Genomic DNA, 19,288 nt, shown 5'->3' on the forward strand with positions numbered 1-19,288 from the left:
AAATATTGTAAAATGACTTCATTATATCATATTGATATGTTTGGAGATTTATAAATAACTATAAATCTCCAAACATATCATTTGTGTCTTTGCACCAAGACAATACAATTTCTCCGCTATATACCAAATCCTGTACTTTGAAAGAAAAAGCCCCGAAACGAAATCAGGAAAAGTGATGATCAAAAGTATGTAAACAATCATTGCCGTTTTTTTTTTTTTTTTTTTTTCTGGCAATAACTTATATGGCTAGAACTGCATTCTGTACATTTTCCAAATGTCTGACTTCGCAGTGTCAGATACATGCTAGTTCTAATGGTGTAAAATTTTGTTTTTGATAATGGGGAAGTGTGATTTTTTTTTCTGCAAATGTAAGACTTTTTGATAGAGAATATTCAAATTTCTCTATGTAAATATGAATTGAATCTTCAAATCTAAATTTTTTTTGCAAAAATATACTCTTTTCCTTTTTCTATATACTAGCCCTAATACTTCCTTGTAATAGTAACAATCATTAAAATACATTATTTTAGCACTGCCATGATGAATGGAAAAAGAAAATGGTCAGCAAATGGTTGTAATTTTTTTTACAAAGTACTGAAAGCCATATTTTTTCTTCAGTCACTTAGCTGGCAAGTTTTTCTTTTGTTTCCACAGAGCGGCAAGAAGACAAAAAGCTGCGCAGACGGAAGGTCTTTTGTCAGATCACACAGCATCTCCTGGAAAACCATGAAATGTGGAAACGTGTGATTGCAGCCGAAGCATCAGAGGAGACTCAAGAAGAGAAGGCCAACTGCTTAGACAAACCTGTTGATTCAATCACAGCAATCCGCGAGGAGGAGGAGGAGCAGGAGCAGGCGAGCAAAGAGGAGGAGTCAGCCGACGACCTCGATGAAGCAGAAGAGATGGCGGCAGCGGAGGAAGATGAAGTCCTTCCACAATCAGAGACCTCAGGAGAAAAAGAGGACGTTCCAGAATGAGATTATAAACTTGAACCTCCTCTTAAACCAGGAATCTTGACCATTGTTTGAAAACGTTTTTTTTGTTTTTTTTCCTAACCAAACTCTTTGTATGGTAGCCAGCACATCACTTTGACACAACACTGTAGAAGATGTTTTGGGTAAAATGTGCCTAACAAAATCAGGGTTGAGGACTGGGATGACACATAGTCAGGACATCTGATGAGGAGATCAGCAAAAGATGAGGAAATAGTAGAAACAGAGTGGTGACTGTGAAAAACAGACTTAAATTTGTTTTTTTTTTTACTTTTCAAGCTTACTCTGGATCTGGAGCCCTGCCCTCTCCCAGGCTGTCCCTTGTGCACTAATGGGCCAACAGACGCTCTTCCTGCATCTCCCATTTTGTTAACACCGTGTGTAGCCAACACAGCTTGCTGAAGGTGTGCAGCAAGCCCTTTCTTCAGGACAATGGGGTGAAAGTCAGGGAAAAGGCTGTCTGCAGTCATGTGGCGTAAAGGAGACTGAAGAAAGAGCCAGTGGTATTGTGTAAAAATCAGAGGACCACGCAAGTTTCACACAATCACACTCACATTCCACACTCCAAACAGAGAAGAAGTTTAAAAAAGGACCTTGTTGCTCCAAAAGCTTTATTCTTGCTCAAGGAAAATCTCACGAAACAAAATTTTAGCATTCAGTTTCTCCCTGTTTTTTATTTTTTATTGTTGCTAATTTTTGGTCGCTCGGTCCACACAGACACCAACGTGTTTTCAGGCTGAACAACTCAGGAAGACAGAATTAGAATCACAAAAGGATTTCTAATGTCCTCGTCCTTGTATTTCTCTCTGCTTCTTCTTTCATCTGTTTGCTTCTATCTCCTTTAAATATCCGTGAATGTTGGGCTGGATTTGTACAGCCTAGCAGGAACCAAAATGGAGTAAAAAAACAAAAGAATGTCAACGTTGGCAGTTTGGTGAAATATTCGCAAATATAGAGTACACTGCTGTGGTGGACTAGGCTAGTGCCGAGTTACAGGGCCAGTTCACCCAAGATTTACATAGAAGACTTTCTAGACCTGGAAGGTCGGACGGCAACAATTAGGCGCTGCGCACCAACAAGAAAATGTCTAGATGTCAGATTTTAAACAAGGGCATTATAGCCTTTTTTATATTTAAAAAAAAAAAAAGGTAAAGGGAATTTAAGTAGCATGTATATGTAGCCAGTTTCAATAGTAGCATGGAGAGAAAAATAAAACAGAATAAGAGATGTAAGCACTTTAAATAACAGAGACTAACATTTTTGTTCAAAGTTGACACTCGTCCTGTAGAGAAAGGTTCCTCTGATTATACCTTACACTCTAAAAACTGCTGGTTTATAAACAACACTATTAGCATTATTTTGCTATCAGTCTGAAGGTTATTTCACACGATGGGGTTTAACCATTGTTTTCACGCAGCATACAATGTTAGGTTTTTACCCCCAAAATAAGTCAAAGCAGCTAATGACTAACACTAGTGCTGAAGAGATAATAAAGAAAATACAACTAAACAAAGTAATATTCAAATAAGATATATTATTTGTATCTACATAATGAAATTATTCAGTTCATTCTAAACGCTATCCTTGCAGGGCTGCATGTGGCCTGTCTGTAGCAGTCAATGAGCTACTTTCCGGACAGGTTAGTAGTATATCCTGACAAATTGAACCCTTTATCCATTACTTATACATTGTAAACAAACCATATGTCATAGCCATTTATTACAACCTTCTTGTTTACTTTTTTGACTTAGTAAATGTAATAAATATTGAAAACTTTAGGCCACTGATAGTACCATTTCAAACAGTAAATGTCATTCTCAGAATGCAACACTGTGTAGAATATTAATTTGATCAAAGCATGAACGTCGAATATATCTAGCATTCGGTTGCCGTACCTGGTAAAAGTAGCTATTGGGCAATGAGCAAGTAAAAGGCTAATGTTAGATTAAGTGAACAAACTTGTGTTCTTGTGTGAATTAAAGTCATAACAAACCCCACTGACATTGACATTGTTATCCAGAATAATCTTAACCTTTTATTTTGCAAAATTGCGAACCTTTGAGGATTTATTCTTTTTTTTTTTCAACTCTAAATTTTTGACCCAGTTTTTGTTTAATCTTCTTTCCCTACAGTATGAACCCAGGACTTGAGTTAAAGTAATAACCCAGCAGTTGTTTGAGTGTAACTATATCATAGCATATGGCCTGACAGGTGGTGCTCATGCTTTCCTTTGATGTCCTCAGAAATTCTGATTGGTGATGATGGAGGACAGCGTGAACACGAAGAACAGCCCCAAGTAATGAGGCTTAGTGAGGAAACTGTGGAGATATGAGAAAAGGGAGAGGAACCTTTTAGCATTACATGTAGCTTTCCATGAAGGGTAAAGCAGGGTCTTAAATATCTTAATATTTTAGAAGATTGCTCTAGATGCTGCTCTTTGAAGAAGATCCAGTTTGGTTCGAAGTCAAAACCGTGATGATCTGTGTTTCCGAGCTATTAACAGAAACAAGCATTACAGCTTATTTAAACTGACATTGGAAAAGTATCGGACGAGGTTTGAGGCAACTTAGCTTCTTCACTCACATAGCAGCAACAAGTAGTTTCCATCAGAATCATAATTACAGCTGAAAGACTATTAGCTCCACGAGGGTTGCAGCTGACTCGAGACGAAGGCAAAGCAGATTACACTCAGACACTTTAGTGCACTCAGTGCACTCAATCAATTTCTTGATAACACTTGTAATTCATCAGCCAGTTATATTTAGGCCCTAAACGCTGTGAGGATAACCTGCTGAAGTTCAAACTGGGGTTACAATGGGAAAGAAAAGGGGATTAAAAAGGCTGTTGGTGTTAGTTTCAGACTTGATGGTAAGAGTATTTTAGAAAGCGCTGATCTACTGCCATTATCACAAACATCTATCAGGTTTACAGAGAATTGTCTAAAGGGGGAGGTAGTTGTGTCAGCGAAAATGCTTTTTGGGGGGAGAGTGAGTAGACAAATGACCCAACATTACAACCAGTGATTGACTGAATACAAGTTCTTCCCTTTATGGTCACAGTGAACCCATCTTCTAATGGCTACTCCTAGTAGGATAATAAACTATGTCCCAAGACTCAAGTCATTCAAAATTGTTTTTTTGGAATGACATTGCGTTCACTGTACTTCAGAGGCCTCTTCAGTCACCAGATTTCCATCCATCACAATGGATGTGGTGAACCAGGACTATAGCATCAGGGATGTGCAGGAACTTTGGAAGCTATCACTACATCATATCGTGTTTAAGCTGTCAGATTTAAAATGCATGGAGGTCAAACCTTGCATTGATTGACAAGGCAAACTTGATAAAGTTGCTGGTGAGTGTAAGAGTGATTGTATTCGATGTCTAAAGCAATCAAACAGCAGGGAGTTTTCTACTGTATGATAACCTGAGGAGCGAGATAACAGGTAATAACCGTGAGTATTGACGGTCGGAGCCCCTGTAGCTCTCATATAGCAGGTGAGTTGCTGGGTAACGATTGATCAGTACTAACTACCTGACATACAGCATACATGCCCTTTAAGCAGTCAGGCTGATGTTTTTAAATACTCTCAATTAAAAAAAGAGACGGTAACACTTTATTTGACGGGTTGTGAATAAGACACCGTCATAAACATGACACAACACCTGTCATGAACATGAGTAAGTCTTCATAAATATTTATGACTGTTGTCATAAAGTGTCATTCGGTAAATTATGACACTTTTAATACAAAGGTGACATTCAAAATGTCTTTGTTAGGACAACTTTAACCAATAAATTATGATCTAACGTAAATGTGTTACAAATGTATTACTGATTAAACTTTAGCTTACATAAAGCTACCTAATTTTTAAAGTGACAGTCTTATTCACAAACTGTCAAATAAAGTGTTACCAAAGAGACTTATGCAGTCTATTAAACATGCTTGCTTCATGTGACAAAATTTCTTACTCATTTACTGTTTGCTAATACTATTGTAATGCTGTAGAAATATTTAGCTGTATCAACTGCACTGTTATGAAAATGCCCATTAATACACAGGAGGGCTAAAATGTACAACATAATACCCTTGAGACTGTTTGTTACACTATAAATTAGGAAGTCCACAACAATCGCACCATCTGATTATTGTTTTTGTTTGCATGTAAATCCAAAAGGCTTAGATATAGATTTTTTTCTTTATTATAACCTACAAGACATTCCAAGGACCTGCTATTGAGACAGCATAAAACAGTGAAAAGCAACATGTGGGAATTTAATCTGAGGACGTCAAGGGAAAAAAAAAAAAAAAAAAACAATTGGCAAAGTAAGAAAACTAAAATGTAAATCATGTTCATTTGGATCCAAAATACCTCCCTGAACTAATCTCCTCGGACTTTATCTTTGTAATGCCTTGACATACAGATAAGGGTGCCCTTAAACAATCAAAAAAATAAAAAGAGGAACCTTTTGAACTTGAAATATTACAACGTAACCACAAACCTGTAGGGGAAAAAAATGACATTTCAGCACACAACATGTAATACATTACACCTCATTTCCATCCAAAGCTCCAAGTCAATATTCAGACATTTTTTTATGTTCTCTTTCCATTGTAGAGCTTAAATTTGAATAGCCTCGAAGTATAAAACTCTCTGAGACAAAACATGTCTTTCTTCTCCAACTGTACAGTGCAACAATCAAAGAGACTTGAAGCAATCAAAGCTGTGATCAAAATGTGGGTTTCCATTTAAAAGATTTCCCAGATATATGTGTTTTTTTTAATCACACATATGTATGCGTAGATTTAAGTCTGCCTATGTTTGGAGCTCTGCTTGTGCAAGTCCTCAGAAATTCAAATGTGTGGATCAGTGTTTTGAAGAAGCAGCAGGAACGAATGGACTGGAGTTGCACTTACTAAGTGTTGTGAAAGACAGACGTCTCCTTGGAGATTTATTATGCTTTTTGTCACATTTAAACTTTTACTAGCCAGAGATGGCCAGTGGAATTACAAAAATATTTGCAAATATGATGCAAATGTTTTTTAAGGTGGTGTGGGAGTCGTAATGATATGCCCCCCCAGTGGAGCCATCTTGGCATTAAGCAGAATAAACAGAAAGAAATTACCTCTGGAATGCATCCAGTTTACAATGTAAAAGTTCAGTTAAAGAGCAGTTTTAATTCTGTATTTAGTGTGACAAAATATTTCTAAATTGACTTGTGTGTGTTTTTAATGAATAATAACAATTAACTTTAAAGAATCACTTTGATATTTTAGCCTTTTAAATTCAATATTGTGTGTAACCATTAAAGAGCAGATTTATGTTTTTTTTTTAGAAAACAAGTTTGAAGCAATTTGATTTTCTGCACTACTTATATCTTGCTCCATAAGTTGGAGATTTGTCCAATCCATGTTGAATTGTTTCACAACCATTTAGAGTTAAAAACCTGTTTGATAAACAACTAAAGGAAATAAATGTTATTTACCTGTAATGTCAAATGAGCCTTGAAAAAGCTGAATAGAGCAGACAGATTTGCAAAATGATTAATTCCTTGTACATATAGAAAAAAATATCTTTTGAGTGTCATACAGCACTTTTTTCCCCCAGACCATGAGAACTAAGCATACAGAGTAAGATGATGTATAATTTTAATGTTAAAGACAATTTCTGAGAAATTGCTAGATGAACATATTTCTTAGAGTAAAAAATAAAAATCGGTAAATTTGTAAGTTATTTTTAAGACCTCCACCACAAAAACGTAGCTAAGTAGCTACATTACATTTACCAAACATTTTGTTTTACCTCCATCTAAGAAGGTCAGCCATGTGATCAAAATAAGTGAAGTCCACAACACTGCTCGTCAGTTTGGTGCAGCGCAATATTCTGGTAAAATAACTTCATCCAGGCAGTATTTTTTCTGCATCAAAGGTGGTTTTCTTAATGTAACTATTAGATATTTATTTTATTTTGATGTTCAAAGTCAAGAAATATGCAAAAACAAGCAAACAAACAAAAAACACTTGAAAAAGAACATTTGTACATCTCTCTGTGTTACAACTTCTGTGGCAAAGTGATGCAGCACAACATCCTCTGCAAAACTAAGAATGAAGCTAGAAGTTGCTAGCGAGTAATGGCATTACATAAAGAATACAAGACCCAGCCAGATAATGCATAACACTATGGCCAGCCAATTCCAAAAAGGAAACAGAAAAATTTCCAGGCATAGATTTATTTGGCAATTTGTCCAGTGAAGTAGAGGAAGTCTGGTCGAAATATGGTCATTGCCTGTAATTTTACCACAGTGGTGTAAATATAGCTATAGATTCTTGTGACAAAATTTGTGTTTTCAAAAATTAAAATTCTATTATAATTTGGCTAGATGTAATTTTTGCTCCGGTTCTGACCAGCATTGTGGTGGACTGTCTCAGTCCGTACTGTCTTTGGATTTGACCGGTAAAAGGAAGAATTAGGGTAACAACAGTGTGACCAAAGCACAAGAAATAAGAAAACTATGCAGCGTTTGTTATAAAACATAGTACGAGTGAATGGAGCCATCTGAAAGTCTCACTTTTCTACACAATATCAATGCTTTGAAGGTTTAACTTCACTAATGTCACTATTATATTACTTTATCACTATGACAGACTATTGTCTGTCAGGCCCCTCTAAGTTTGTCTACAGTTACTTTACCTAAACACATTGTTTGGGCCTAAAAGTCAGCCTTCATGTAAGAAGGGTGTAGGTTCTTACACCCTTCTGGTTTAGTGATTAAAAGTCAAAGTACTGAAATCAAAGCTGTTATTCTTTTGGCTCAGACACAGAAAAAGATTGTTGCTGTGGTGAGTAAAACCCTGCAGAAAAGTTTAGAGAGAGTTTAACTGATTAAATTTAACTGAATCAGCTGATATCAGTGGATGCTTGGGCCTGCCAAAGGCCAAATGAAAGTGGAAACTGAGTAAAACAACAAAGTACTCCTGCAGAGATTTATTTTAGTTCACAAATAACACAATTATATGGCTGCATACTTCACTATAGCAATTTATGGTACCTGTATAAACTGCGTTGTGTTTTTGTCGGTCAAAGTTTTAATCCTGGGGTGAAAAGTGTTTTGAACAGAGAGGTTGTTTTTATTTTTGTTGATGAGGAGAAATTAACCTGTGCTTACTTTCTCCTGCTTTTCCAATAAATAGGTAAGTAAGTTTGGATTTCGCATAGAGCACATACTTGCTCATACCTGGTAGTTGACCTTTTGGTTTACAAAGTCATGTTTCTGAAAAGATATTTTGTGTCAAAAGGGTGGATTTTAAAATGAGTTGTCTTTTTTGGAAAATAATAGAAACGCCAACGAGGATTCAGTTGTTCTCAGTACTTTCAAAACTGTGCTAAATTGGATAATATGAGCCCTCTAAGTATAACTTTTCAATCATGATTTGTTCTCAATTCTTTTTTTTTTTAATAGCTTATTAGTTCTTTTTGTCTTTTTAAAACTTTAAGATACAAAAAGAAAAAAAAAACAATTTGGTAATTATTCCACCTTATGAAACATAAAAATTGTTTAATTTGTTTTGGCATTTATGACAACTCTTCTTAGCAATTTAACCTGTTTTTCACTTATCTGTATTTCTTTTTTCAATGTTAGTCATCTTAATTCTCCATTATGACATTATTCATTATTTATTTTAATTGTTTTCCATATCAGAAGAGAACATAGTCTCTAATCAGAGCCATGCTTCTTAATTTTTATTAAGATATGAGTCTTTTGTTTGACATATTGTTGCAACTGGATTTACTTCTGCAAACCAAAGAAGTACTTTTGAGCTTTGCAGTTTTTGGTGATTTGCACAAAATGAGCCCTAAACTAATTTTCTTTTTTTTTCTTCTTTACATTGTTACGTAGAACCTTGTGATGTTGGGATATGTATACATTATATACACATTTTGTTGTTATACGTAAACGCAGATTAAACTGAATGAAAAACTGTCAGCAGTTATCTAATAGACCACTGCTTATAGTGTTAGTATCTTTAATTGATTTATTCTTTCACTCTCATGTTAGTGGACTTTGGTAGCACAACAACTCACCAACTCTTCACAGACTGAAGGCATCGCAAACCAAAAAAAAGAAAGAAAAAAAACTCTGTTTTTCTTCAGCTTGTTGCTTCTGCTAAGTTCAACTGGGTCTTCTCTCGTGTGCCATAACATTTTCACATGAACATGTATCTACAAACTGTTTTAAGGCTTTCCACATTTGTCTCAAGCAAAACCAAAACAATTTTCTTCCGCCATCTGTAAAATAAGACAAGGCTGGTATGTTTTCTTTCTGCAATTGCAGTCACTTCACTGACTCAGTTCTTTATCTTTTCTCTCTAGTATCTTGCACTTGACTCATGTAGCAATACCTACAGGCTGGGGGAAAATTGTGTGATTCACCAGTATTTAAGGAAAATATAACTTTTTATTTCTTGCTATTGTTTGACTTTGTATAAAAATATATACTGTACAGATTTAAAAATATATTATGACAAAGAAAAAAAGGAACTTTTAGAAATAATATTTATTTTTACTGTTTTGTAATTTAGACACAATACTGTAGTTCCTCTATTGCCAGACTTACTGGAAGTGCCTCTCAATAATGTATTACAAAGTAACTATACAATATATTGGGATTATTAGAACCTGTCACTAGCAAGGCATTGTTGATGTTGTATTGTGACTATTGTTCAATAATAAGATTTACAAATGCTGCATGTGTCTGGCTGATTCTTCTTCTGTTTCAACAGGATTCTATTATAACATTTTCTGAAGTTCAACTTTAGATTGGATGAAACAGTTAGCGACTAACTTTAAGATATTCAGTCAACATACAGTGTCTGAGCAATTTTTTGAGGCCCCAATAAATAGCAAAAATGTAAATAAATTCACTTTCAGTCCCAATAGCAGAATCTCACTTTACATTGTTTAACCCAAACCTGATATTCAGTATATTTAGAAAAAATCACAAAGAGCATGATTATTGATAAATCCCAACAACTGTTGTTAATGTAGCAGAAATAATCTTTTATTTACTATTAACTTCTTAAATTGGTCCATGTTTTCAGAAAGATTTAGATCCAATCCGATGGTATAACCACCATCCTGGTTATACTGACTGGGAAAGCAAGTCCAGCTCATCTAACTTTATGAGATGTGGTTTTCATACAGATTCAGAGAAAATTCCTCAAATCTTTGGCCCATCAAAACGATCGCACTTTCAAACATAAAAGATGTCACAGCAATAGTTTCATAGCAGGGAGATTTACAAATCAACTCAGTCTGGAAAAACAGAATCAAACAGAATATCATTCTTAGCTTCAACTTGTATAACAAATAATGATAAAACATTCTCGATCTGTCAGCTAGAAGAAAAAAGACTCTAAGAATAAGTTTCTTAGACTTGCACACACAACTCTGGCAACTCTTTGGGGTCTTCTGAGGGTAGAGATGACAAGGTTTGCTGTTCCAACCCACCCAGTAGGAGATGACACTATGCAAGAGGGGGTCTTGGTGGTCCCTTGTGCTGCAGTGTTCTCTCCCCCAAAACACTCACCATTCCTGCAGTGTGTTACTGTTAGACCTTAATTATGTTTCTCAAATCCACGTCCAGCTTTTCCTGAGATGCTGTCTTCTTGTTGCTTGAGTGTGCAGTTCTCACTAAAGCCAAAAGGTTGGCGGCAATGAAGACCAAATTATGCTTAACATTTACTCTGACTCTGCATGGAAAATGAGTCTAGTTTGCCTTGAGTAACTTAGATGTAGAGGAGCTGACATACCGAGAGTATGTGGTGGCAGAAAAGATCAAAAGTAATCCCTTTGGTAATCTTGTTTTCATTGAAGCGGCACTCTCTTTGAAGCCCTCCTTGTCTGATCGATTATGTGTCAGCTTTTGGAATTACCCAGTGAGAGTATTAAATATCATGAGACATCCTTTTCAATCCAACCACGCAGTGAACTAAAATATAGCACGTTAGCCCTCGATACATATTTTAACAAATGCTTTTTCTCTGATTTTTCTGACGCGTTAACATCGACGTGGTTTGCGGACAAGCAAGAAGTTGTCTGTGCGTAAAATGTATTATTCTGGAACGACGTAAGTACATCTCAGGCAACTTTTTCTTTTTTTTTCTTGCATTTTTTTTCTGTCTGCTCCCATCTTCCGCACTTTCATCATAGACCTGTCTTCTGGATGATTTCCCACTTTCCCTTTTTTTCCCTTCATGGATTCCCTTTTCCCCAATTAACCTTCTTGACCTTAACCAGGAGGATTATGAACACAGCTTGACTTAAATCCGACACCACAAAAACAGCGACCACTGAGAATACACCATCATTGATGAAAACTGGAGCAGTTCAGATTGATTACACTCATTCATGTTTAAAGTTAAAATTTCAGCCAAAACAGCTTAAAAAATACAATATAGTAGTAGCAGTAATAGAGTGTACAGATAGGACATGACTTTTTTTTTAAGCTTTCATTTTTATTTAATGTGCTTGGAATGTAACTTAACCCATTTTAAATAACATATTGGCAGGTTGTAATCCTAGCAGGACCCATAGCATGTATTGACCTACAAAGCATCAAAAAATATGCAGTCAGACTCTGATTTACTTTTATTTTTTTATAAAAATGCACTAGATTGCTTTATTTAAAAAAAAGAGAAGCCATTTATCCAATGCCTTCTTTCTCCTGAAAAGTAACTTTTTATAGTTTAATTTCAATTTGCATGGCTGGATTTGAGTAAAGCTCCAAATTACCAAAATGCAGGGATAGCTATTGAAACATGCCACGGAAACATTTTTTCACTTCCTCTTTGTTATTTGAAAGAAACAAAAGTGACAACCATTCGTTGGAAGAAAGAAACAGCCAAGCAAGCCAGATGGACAGCTGATTGCATGCACAAAAGGAAATAAGAGAGCCACTGGCCATTAATCTTAACTCTGTCTGTACCGTTACAGAGCATGCATTGACAAGCACAGGCTGCCCTGTTATTTAGAACCAAATTCTAGAAATTAAAGCAATTACATTTTAAGTGCTCTCTACTTTTAATTCTTATTTTAGATATTGTTAGCAAGTGATTACCTTTTTCTGGGATAAAATGTATGGTAAGATCCATTTTGAACACATTGCAGTAAAATATATTATTGTAATGTGTATGAAGCCCAGTTTGTTTTAATTCCACAGACCCATATAATGCATTTTGATCAACAATTGTGCATCATCACTTGCCTGGATACAGCAAAGAATTTTGTAACTTATAAATGAAAACAGCTTGTTTGACATGCAGAAGTGACACAATGATTTGAAGGCAGAACAAGTCGTTTTGAGAATTTCTATTTTATGCATGAGAATATAAAGTTAAAGCCAGACATTTCCAAACACAGAATAAAATCGCATATTCACATTTTGTTTTTCTGGCTGTCTGAAGTTGGTCTGATCTGAGAAATGCACCAAAGCAATTAAGAATACCCGTAACATCTGACCAGAACTGACCAGCAAAACAAGGATTTGATAGTGTGTCTGTACTCACCTGTTGTTTCACAATTGCAGAATTAATACAATACGATGCAATGTAAAAGACAGGTGCTTAAAGAACATGTGAGAGTTACTCAGTTGGCTGTCACGCCAAAGCAAAAACTAAAATGATCATGTTGACAGCCCACAGCACCACTGCTTTCAGACACTGCAGATGGAAGTATTAATAAAGACTAAAACCGTTTATAATTAAATTATTATTATTTTTTTTTAATAAACATGTCCTAGAAAAGAAAAAAATATATATTTTCATTAGGAAATATCACACAAATCAGTTGGATAGTATTAGATTAATGTCATATTTTATATAATATATAGGCACAATATTATTACTACTGATTATGTCAATAAGGATGACTTAGATTTGTTATTTTATGTAAAATAAAAATGACCTGGAATTAAGGCATATCTTTAAAATATTTAAATATTAAATCATTATTCATTGTTTATTAAATTATTAAAAGCTACTGGTTGAAGTCAGTGAAAGTAGCAAAACTTAGATTATCTAAAATGTTAATAATGACCTATTAGCTTGAAATGGTTTGCTGGATCACACAGGTAGGAAATATGAGATTCCTTGTGAGATTTATTCCAACTTTAAACAGCATATTATCAAAAAATGCACCATAACCACAAAATTAGTTACAAGAAAGAAGGATGTAATCTTTATTATTATTTTTTTATTAATTTTTCACAAGTGTTTATTATGGTTTTGAAACTAAATTATTGTGAGATGGTTAACAAAATGAAGGCTTACATTTATTATCGACCCAATGATTTATTTCCGTTATGCTTTACCAAACTGGACTATCTGAAAATGGTTCTACTATCTTTGCTGTGTGAGAAACAGTGGGATGAAGTCATAGTAACTGAGGTTTTGCCATACCGGCTGCCACTGGTGATAAAGCAGTGTCTTGATGACACCAGTGATAAAATAGAAATTGAAATGTAATAATTACACTTTTATTAACTTGTATTATTTTTCTTATGAAGTACATCACAGCAATTTAAATTGAGGATTTGTGACTGCATTGTGACAAAAAGAATACTTTAGCAAGGCACTTTATGCATGAGAATATAAAGTTAAAGCCAGACGTTTCCAAACACAGAATAAAAAAAGTTAATTCACATTTTGTTTTTCTGTGGAGGGGGGAAGGAGTGAAGAAATATGGGAGGAGGCAAAGCTGCATTAAAAACTGGGTTAAGAAACAGAAAAGAAAGAGAAAGAGAGGGAGAGAGGTGCTCTGATGAAGACGCCCGCCTCTCTGTCAAGGAAGGCTTTTTTTTTTTGTACCGAAGGTTGCGGGCTGCCAGCCTGCCCGTCTGCAGAATCAGTGTGACTGCAGGGAGGCGGCGGGATCTCACCTGGAAGCGCGCATCTTCTCTCTCCTGCCCGCCTGGATGTGTGTCAATAGGCTGGGATTCCGTTTCCTATCGTCGGATTAGGCGGCTCGGCCAAATACGGAAAGTGCGAACACACGTTTCGATCCTAATCGGCGCTCGTTGCAGCTGTCCTTCCACATGAGAAGTTTGACTGAAAGCGGACTGAGCTGCTGAGGAAGAAGAGGAGGAGGAGGAGGAAGAGGAAGACTCTTGACTGGATCGCCGGTTGGGAAATCCGAGCCGCTCAATCAAGCCGAAAATAAGGACACTGAAGGTGAGTGATTTTGTCTTTCCAGTTCATCGTCACTCCGCTCTTAAAAAAGGAGGGGGAAAAAAACGGAGCTGAAAAAATTAGGGAGTCGGAGCGTCTTTAATTAAAGATGGCAACAGGCAGGTTTTTTTTTTTTTTTCCCCAGCCTGAAGCTTTTTTACCCGTCTGACCTTGTTGCTCTCATTAACAGCTTATTTCTTGCACTTCAGCAAACAACAAAACAGTTCAGAGATTAAGGTGTTCAAAGTAAGAGCTTCTCCTTACAGCTGAACTTAAGCCAAAAAAAAGCATGCATGGTGCTGCATGATTTTGGTTTTGCAGATTTGGATTCGAAATTTGTATTGTGCAATAATTTATATGTTGCTTTACTATCTATCTATCTATCTATCTATCTATCTATCTATCTATCTATCTATCTATCTATCTATCTATCTATCTATCTATCTATCTATCTATCTATCTATCTATCTATCTATCTATCTATCTATCTATCTATCTATCTATCTATCTATCTATCTATCTATCTATCTATCTATCTATCTATCTATCGATCGATGAGTCTGCTGATCAATTAAACGCAATGAGGAGGCAATGGTCATTAAATCAGGTTATGGTACTTTTGGTGATGTGCACAGATGGCAATTAGGCTGGGAATGAAATCAACATCTTGGGAAATGATGACACGTCTTACTGCACTTCTTTCTCCTTCCACCAAACCTTTCATTACATTTGAACACAGCACTCAGTGAACAGCCTTGAGAATTTCACACACATTTATTTAATTTTTACCTCTGTGTTACTTCTGCACTTTTTCTATCACATATTGTCCTTCACCTAAACTTCCTATTAATAAGCTTGGACACTTGAATACTCAGAAAATGAAATTTTCTTGTCAGTTGTATCAATAGTTCTCCCCATGTTTGTGTAGTTATGGGTGAAGTTATATTCATTTCAGTTTCTGACTTTTAGGCTTTTATTAAAATTAATATATAGGCTATAACCATCAAAACTAAACTAAAATTTAAAAAAGTTCAAATTTATTTAATCATCAAAATAACCAACACTATATGATGTAAACTGTAGGCTATTTAAGATAAGACAAGTTAAAATTGTAATTTTCCATAGGGAAAATTACAATTATATTTTGTCTTATTTGCTCATCCCACTCAAGAAAGAATAATATATATAGAGTCCTAAAATTGCTACAAGAAAAACAGCCACTTCTCCTAAGTCACACAGAGGAATTCATTAATAAAAAAGTTTAAAACATCTGCAACTGTGACAAGGACAGTCAGGGTTAGAGTTATCTTTCCACACAAAGTGAGGACATTAGATGAGGTAAAGCAAATCTCCAAAGCTCACTGCTAAAGAACTACAAACTCTTAGATTTTTTTTTCCAGCACTTGTAAATATCAAGTTATTTTCTTTATATGGCATTTTCTTTCAACAAGAGTTCCAAAGATTAGACTTTCACAATAACACAATAATGTTTAAAGCTGACATAAGTGATGTTGGCATATTAGGCATGCTAACATCGTCACAGATATATGAAGAATTTTAAATAATCTGGTTGCACCTAATTTGATATAATATTTTTAAAGGAGGTATACAATTGACCCCTGGTCTTTGTGAATTTTAGGGACCACAGCTGCCCTTGAATTGTTAAAATGCAAAAATACTTGAGAACTGCTCTAAAGAGTTGCCTCAATAATATTTCTGACACTAAATATTGAATTGTTCTGCACTGATGCATGATTTCAAGCATAGTCTGAAATTCATTTATTGAACTTGTGGAAGCGCAGAAAGGAGCCTCAGTGCCCAAAATTTTCTCAAATCAGCCAAAAATCCTAATATTAAGTAGTTGGTGCTTTCCTTGGCACTGGAGCTCAGCAGACTATGGGAAGTTTGTCTGTATTGATTAAGATTCCTGCTAGTGCTAGTGTGAGTAAGATCCTCATTTGCAGAATGCTGTTCAGTTTTTGTTCTTAAGAGGGATGGTACCTTGTATGTATTTGTTTATGGGTTTGTTTCCAGCATTATGCTGTCTAAAATTACAGTTACTTTACAAATCCAGCTGAATCATGAGGATGTTACATTAGGGTGTTACATAAGGGAGAATTATGAGAAATTATCGCAAGACCGTTATCAGTTCCAAAGAGCAGAGATCTGGAGACACATTGTTTGGAGATATGAAACATACAGAGGAAGACTTCAGCTAGCAAATTGGTACTGAGAATGGAAGACAAACAGAAAAAGCAATCAGTGACAAGCTGCGGCAGAAACATGTAGTGTTAATAAAAATGTTGCCAGCGTCTTTAAGGCAGCTCAAAAAGCATTTGCAGTTGGGTCTTTGTGTTTCCATTTAAATGTGTGCTCAAAACAAGAATGACTCATGGAATCATTGACAGAATGCAAGAAAATACATATATTTTGTGCTCTGTCTTGCTTTACATAAAACAGCTGAACCTGTTGCTGTTAGTGAGCCTCATTGGTTTGTTCTCTGTGTGAAGTCAAAGAAAATCAGTTGAGAGAAATTGTAAATGTGGTACATAATCCTAACTCACCAACGTGACAACATCACTTTTTTTGTGTCTGTCAACATAATGTGACTTTAGTTATTATGTGAAATAATAAAAATGAGAGAGGTAAGAAATAATTTGCATACAATGGGAGACAGAGGTAAATTGGGGTGAAAGAAAACAAGACAGGAGTTGTTAGTAAAGTAAAATTATAACACATATTGCTGCCATGTCCATGTGGAGTGGGCTGGGATGTTGGAGTGGTTTTCCTTATGCTGGAATTCCTTTGGCTCAGAAATAATTTATTTGTTTCACACCAACTTATCTACAAATAAAACAGTATAAAGTTTTTTTTTTATTGGAACAGTTGTTAAATTAGAGCATCAACATATAATGCAATATAATACAGTTTCAAAAAAAAAATTTTGAATTTAACTTAAAGTGTACAAAGTTACACCAACAATGGTGCAATAGTTTAAGTAATTATTACCAAGCAAACAACAAAAGATCAGCTTAACTCATGGTGGTCTTAAAAGTCACATTGTGTTTGCAGAATAAGAATAATCTCACCAAAACCGTCACTTCTAAAATGAAAAGAACCAAGGTACTACTGACCCACTTAAAAGTCCAAACCCTGATTGAAATGCTGTGGCGAGACATTAAGGGAGCTGTGCAGAAAAGGGACGGCTGCAATGTTCAAGAAATGCTGTACAGAACAACGTCTCTCTTGACACTAGAAAAATGAAAATAACTGACAATTCTGCTTCAGTTTTGATGCTTGAGGTTAGGATGAACTTTTAACCAGATTATTTGTGTTTAATGTTGTTTCTGTCAATCCTTATTTAAGCTATCTTCCCTACTTATTTTTCTCAGCTTAACATTGTGCCTATAATAATGTCTGAAAATCCAGGTCAACTATTAGTTATGATAAAGTTTCTGGATGGTTTCTATTTGTTCTTGCCATCTTTTCTCCTGCTTTCATCCACTAAAATGTTGCTGACATTGACGTTGATTCAGTGAAGCTTTATTTAGCGTGACACGATGATGCTTTCCTGTGACTCTGAAGCGCAGCATTGGCATGTCACAATTCCCGGGTGCACATGTGTTTTCAGACAGTCTGACAGAAATAACTAGGCCAAACCCACACTTCTAAATATTCTGTTGTTATGTTTGTGGACCAAAAGGGCACATACTACACTTAAACCTTGTATATTTCTTTACTCTGACCATTTCATGGTCAATCTAGTTCAGTTTTTTTTTTTGATAGTGCCAATTCACAACAGATATCATCTCAAGGCAAAGCAAAAAAAATCCTTCCAGTTCAATCACATGTACATTCCAATTAATACCAGTTATCATACAGTGCATTAAATTCAGTTTATTATTCAAACTAACTTAAAACTTTTTCTGGTGCATTGAATCATTGACTTGCAGCATTCACTCCTCCTGGATGAAGAAATAGCGACAAAACAACACAACGGATTGTGTTGTTTTGTTGACTTTGCAACTATGCTCCCCATCCTGAGCTTGAATGTGTCAACAGTGGAGATGAAAAACTCCTCTTTACCTGGAAAACGAAACCTTCAGCAGAACCAGAACATGGCTCAAAACAAGATGCACAAAAAAGCTAATTTAGCCATAAGTAAGTTCAGCTTACTTATGACAAGTCTAACTCAGTTGCACTCAGCTGCTTTTGATGTACGAGTCTAAGAGACACTAATAGTCCTCTGCTTTCAAGGTTTATACATCGGTGTTGATTCCCAGTCATCCAGAACATGGCAACCCCAAATTCTTAAGTAGAAGTTCTTGGGGTTTGTAGGCATGAATAGAGTTTACCATTGTCATAATAAATTCTCATCACAATAAAAGAAAAAAGTACAATATGATAAAGAATATATTTCGTGTCCCTCCCTATCTCTAAGTCAATTAATTTTTCCTTCTTCGCCAAACTTCTGAGAAACAGCTTTGCCACGACTAAGTCCATTGCTACTGCTTGTGATTTGTATCCACAAGCAGCTGAGTCAGTGTACCTAACATAACACCTGGTGAGTGTAGTTTTAACACTAATTGTTTTCAGTTCATTTTAATTCAACGTTTTCTCCAATCTTTCCCACACTCCAGGTCAAGAACCAGGAATTAAAGTCATAGATATTCACCTTGTCAATCTCAAAAGTAAATGAAATCTCCTCTGACGTTGTTTATATTTGGTTTCAGTGCACTAAGGCTCTTAGGCTGAAGATTATGGTTTTACCAGACTTCACAGTCCTAGTTCAAGATTCATTATTTTTGGTCTCATGATCTCAGTTACTGCCGTGAACAATACAAGTAGGTACAGAGTTTGATTGGCTGGAATGTTCAGCTCACGGTGTTTGATATTGTAGCTGAAAATAGTTAACCTGAAACAAAAAGCTTTTGTTCTGAAAGCACAGGCACGTCCTTTAGCCTGAATACAATGCTGACTTTTTACTTGTGACTGAAGCCTGAAGACATTCAAGACAAAACACTCGCAGTTTTTTTCAGTTTGTGTGTCAGTTTTCCTCTGTACTGCCTGCT

General features: G+C 35.6%; 2 protein-coding genes and 1 long non-coding RNA gene across 5 annotated transcripts in view; 2 read left to right on the forward strand and 1 right to left on the reverse strand.

The window, feature by feature from the left end:
* LOC129359038 (cGMP-inhibited 3',5'-cyclic phosphodiesterase 3A-like) overlaps window positions 1-5,079 on the forward strand; it is a 56,944-nt gene extending 51,865 nt beyond the window's left edge. For both annotated transcript variants that reach the window (XM_055028400.1, XM_055028401.1), the window contains one exon: window positions 655-5,079. In XM_055028400.1, the coding sequence (XP_054884375.1) occupies window positions 655-977 (323 nt within the window). In that variant the 3' untranslated portion in view covers window positions 978-5,079. The remainder of the gene's footprint in view (window positions 1-654) is intronic.
* LOC129359044 (uncharacterized) lies at window positions 629-14,018 on the reverse strand. Its single transcript, XR_008605858.1, has 3 exons — window positions 13,928-14,018; window positions 805-946; window positions 629-716 (listed from the first exon to the last, which is right to left on the reverse strand). It is a non-coding gene; the product is annotated as an uncharacterized LOC129359044 (long non-coding RNA).
* Window positions 14,019-14,121: 103 nt separating this feature from the next.
* The window catches only part of LOC129359039 (solute carrier organic anion transporter family member 1C1-like), a 35,030-nt gene continuing 29,863 nt past the window's right edge, over window positions 14,122-19,288 (forward strand). For both annotated transcript variants that reach the window (XM_055028402.1, XM_055028403.1), the window contains exon 1: window positions 14,122-14,219. The gene's annotated coding sequence lies outside the window, so the exon portion shown is untranslated. The remainder of the gene's footprint in view (window positions 14,220-19,288) is intronic.

This window comes from Poeciliopsis prolifica, unplaced genomic scaffold, assembly GCF_027474105.1.
Source record: "Poeciliopsis prolifica strain line A6 unplaced genomic scaffold, Auburn_PproV2 SCAFFOLD004, whole genome shotgun sequence".
Classification (NCBI taxonomy): Eukaryota; Metazoa; Chordata; class Actinopteri; order Cyprinodontiformes; family Poeciliidae; genus Poeciliopsis; species Poeciliopsis prolifica.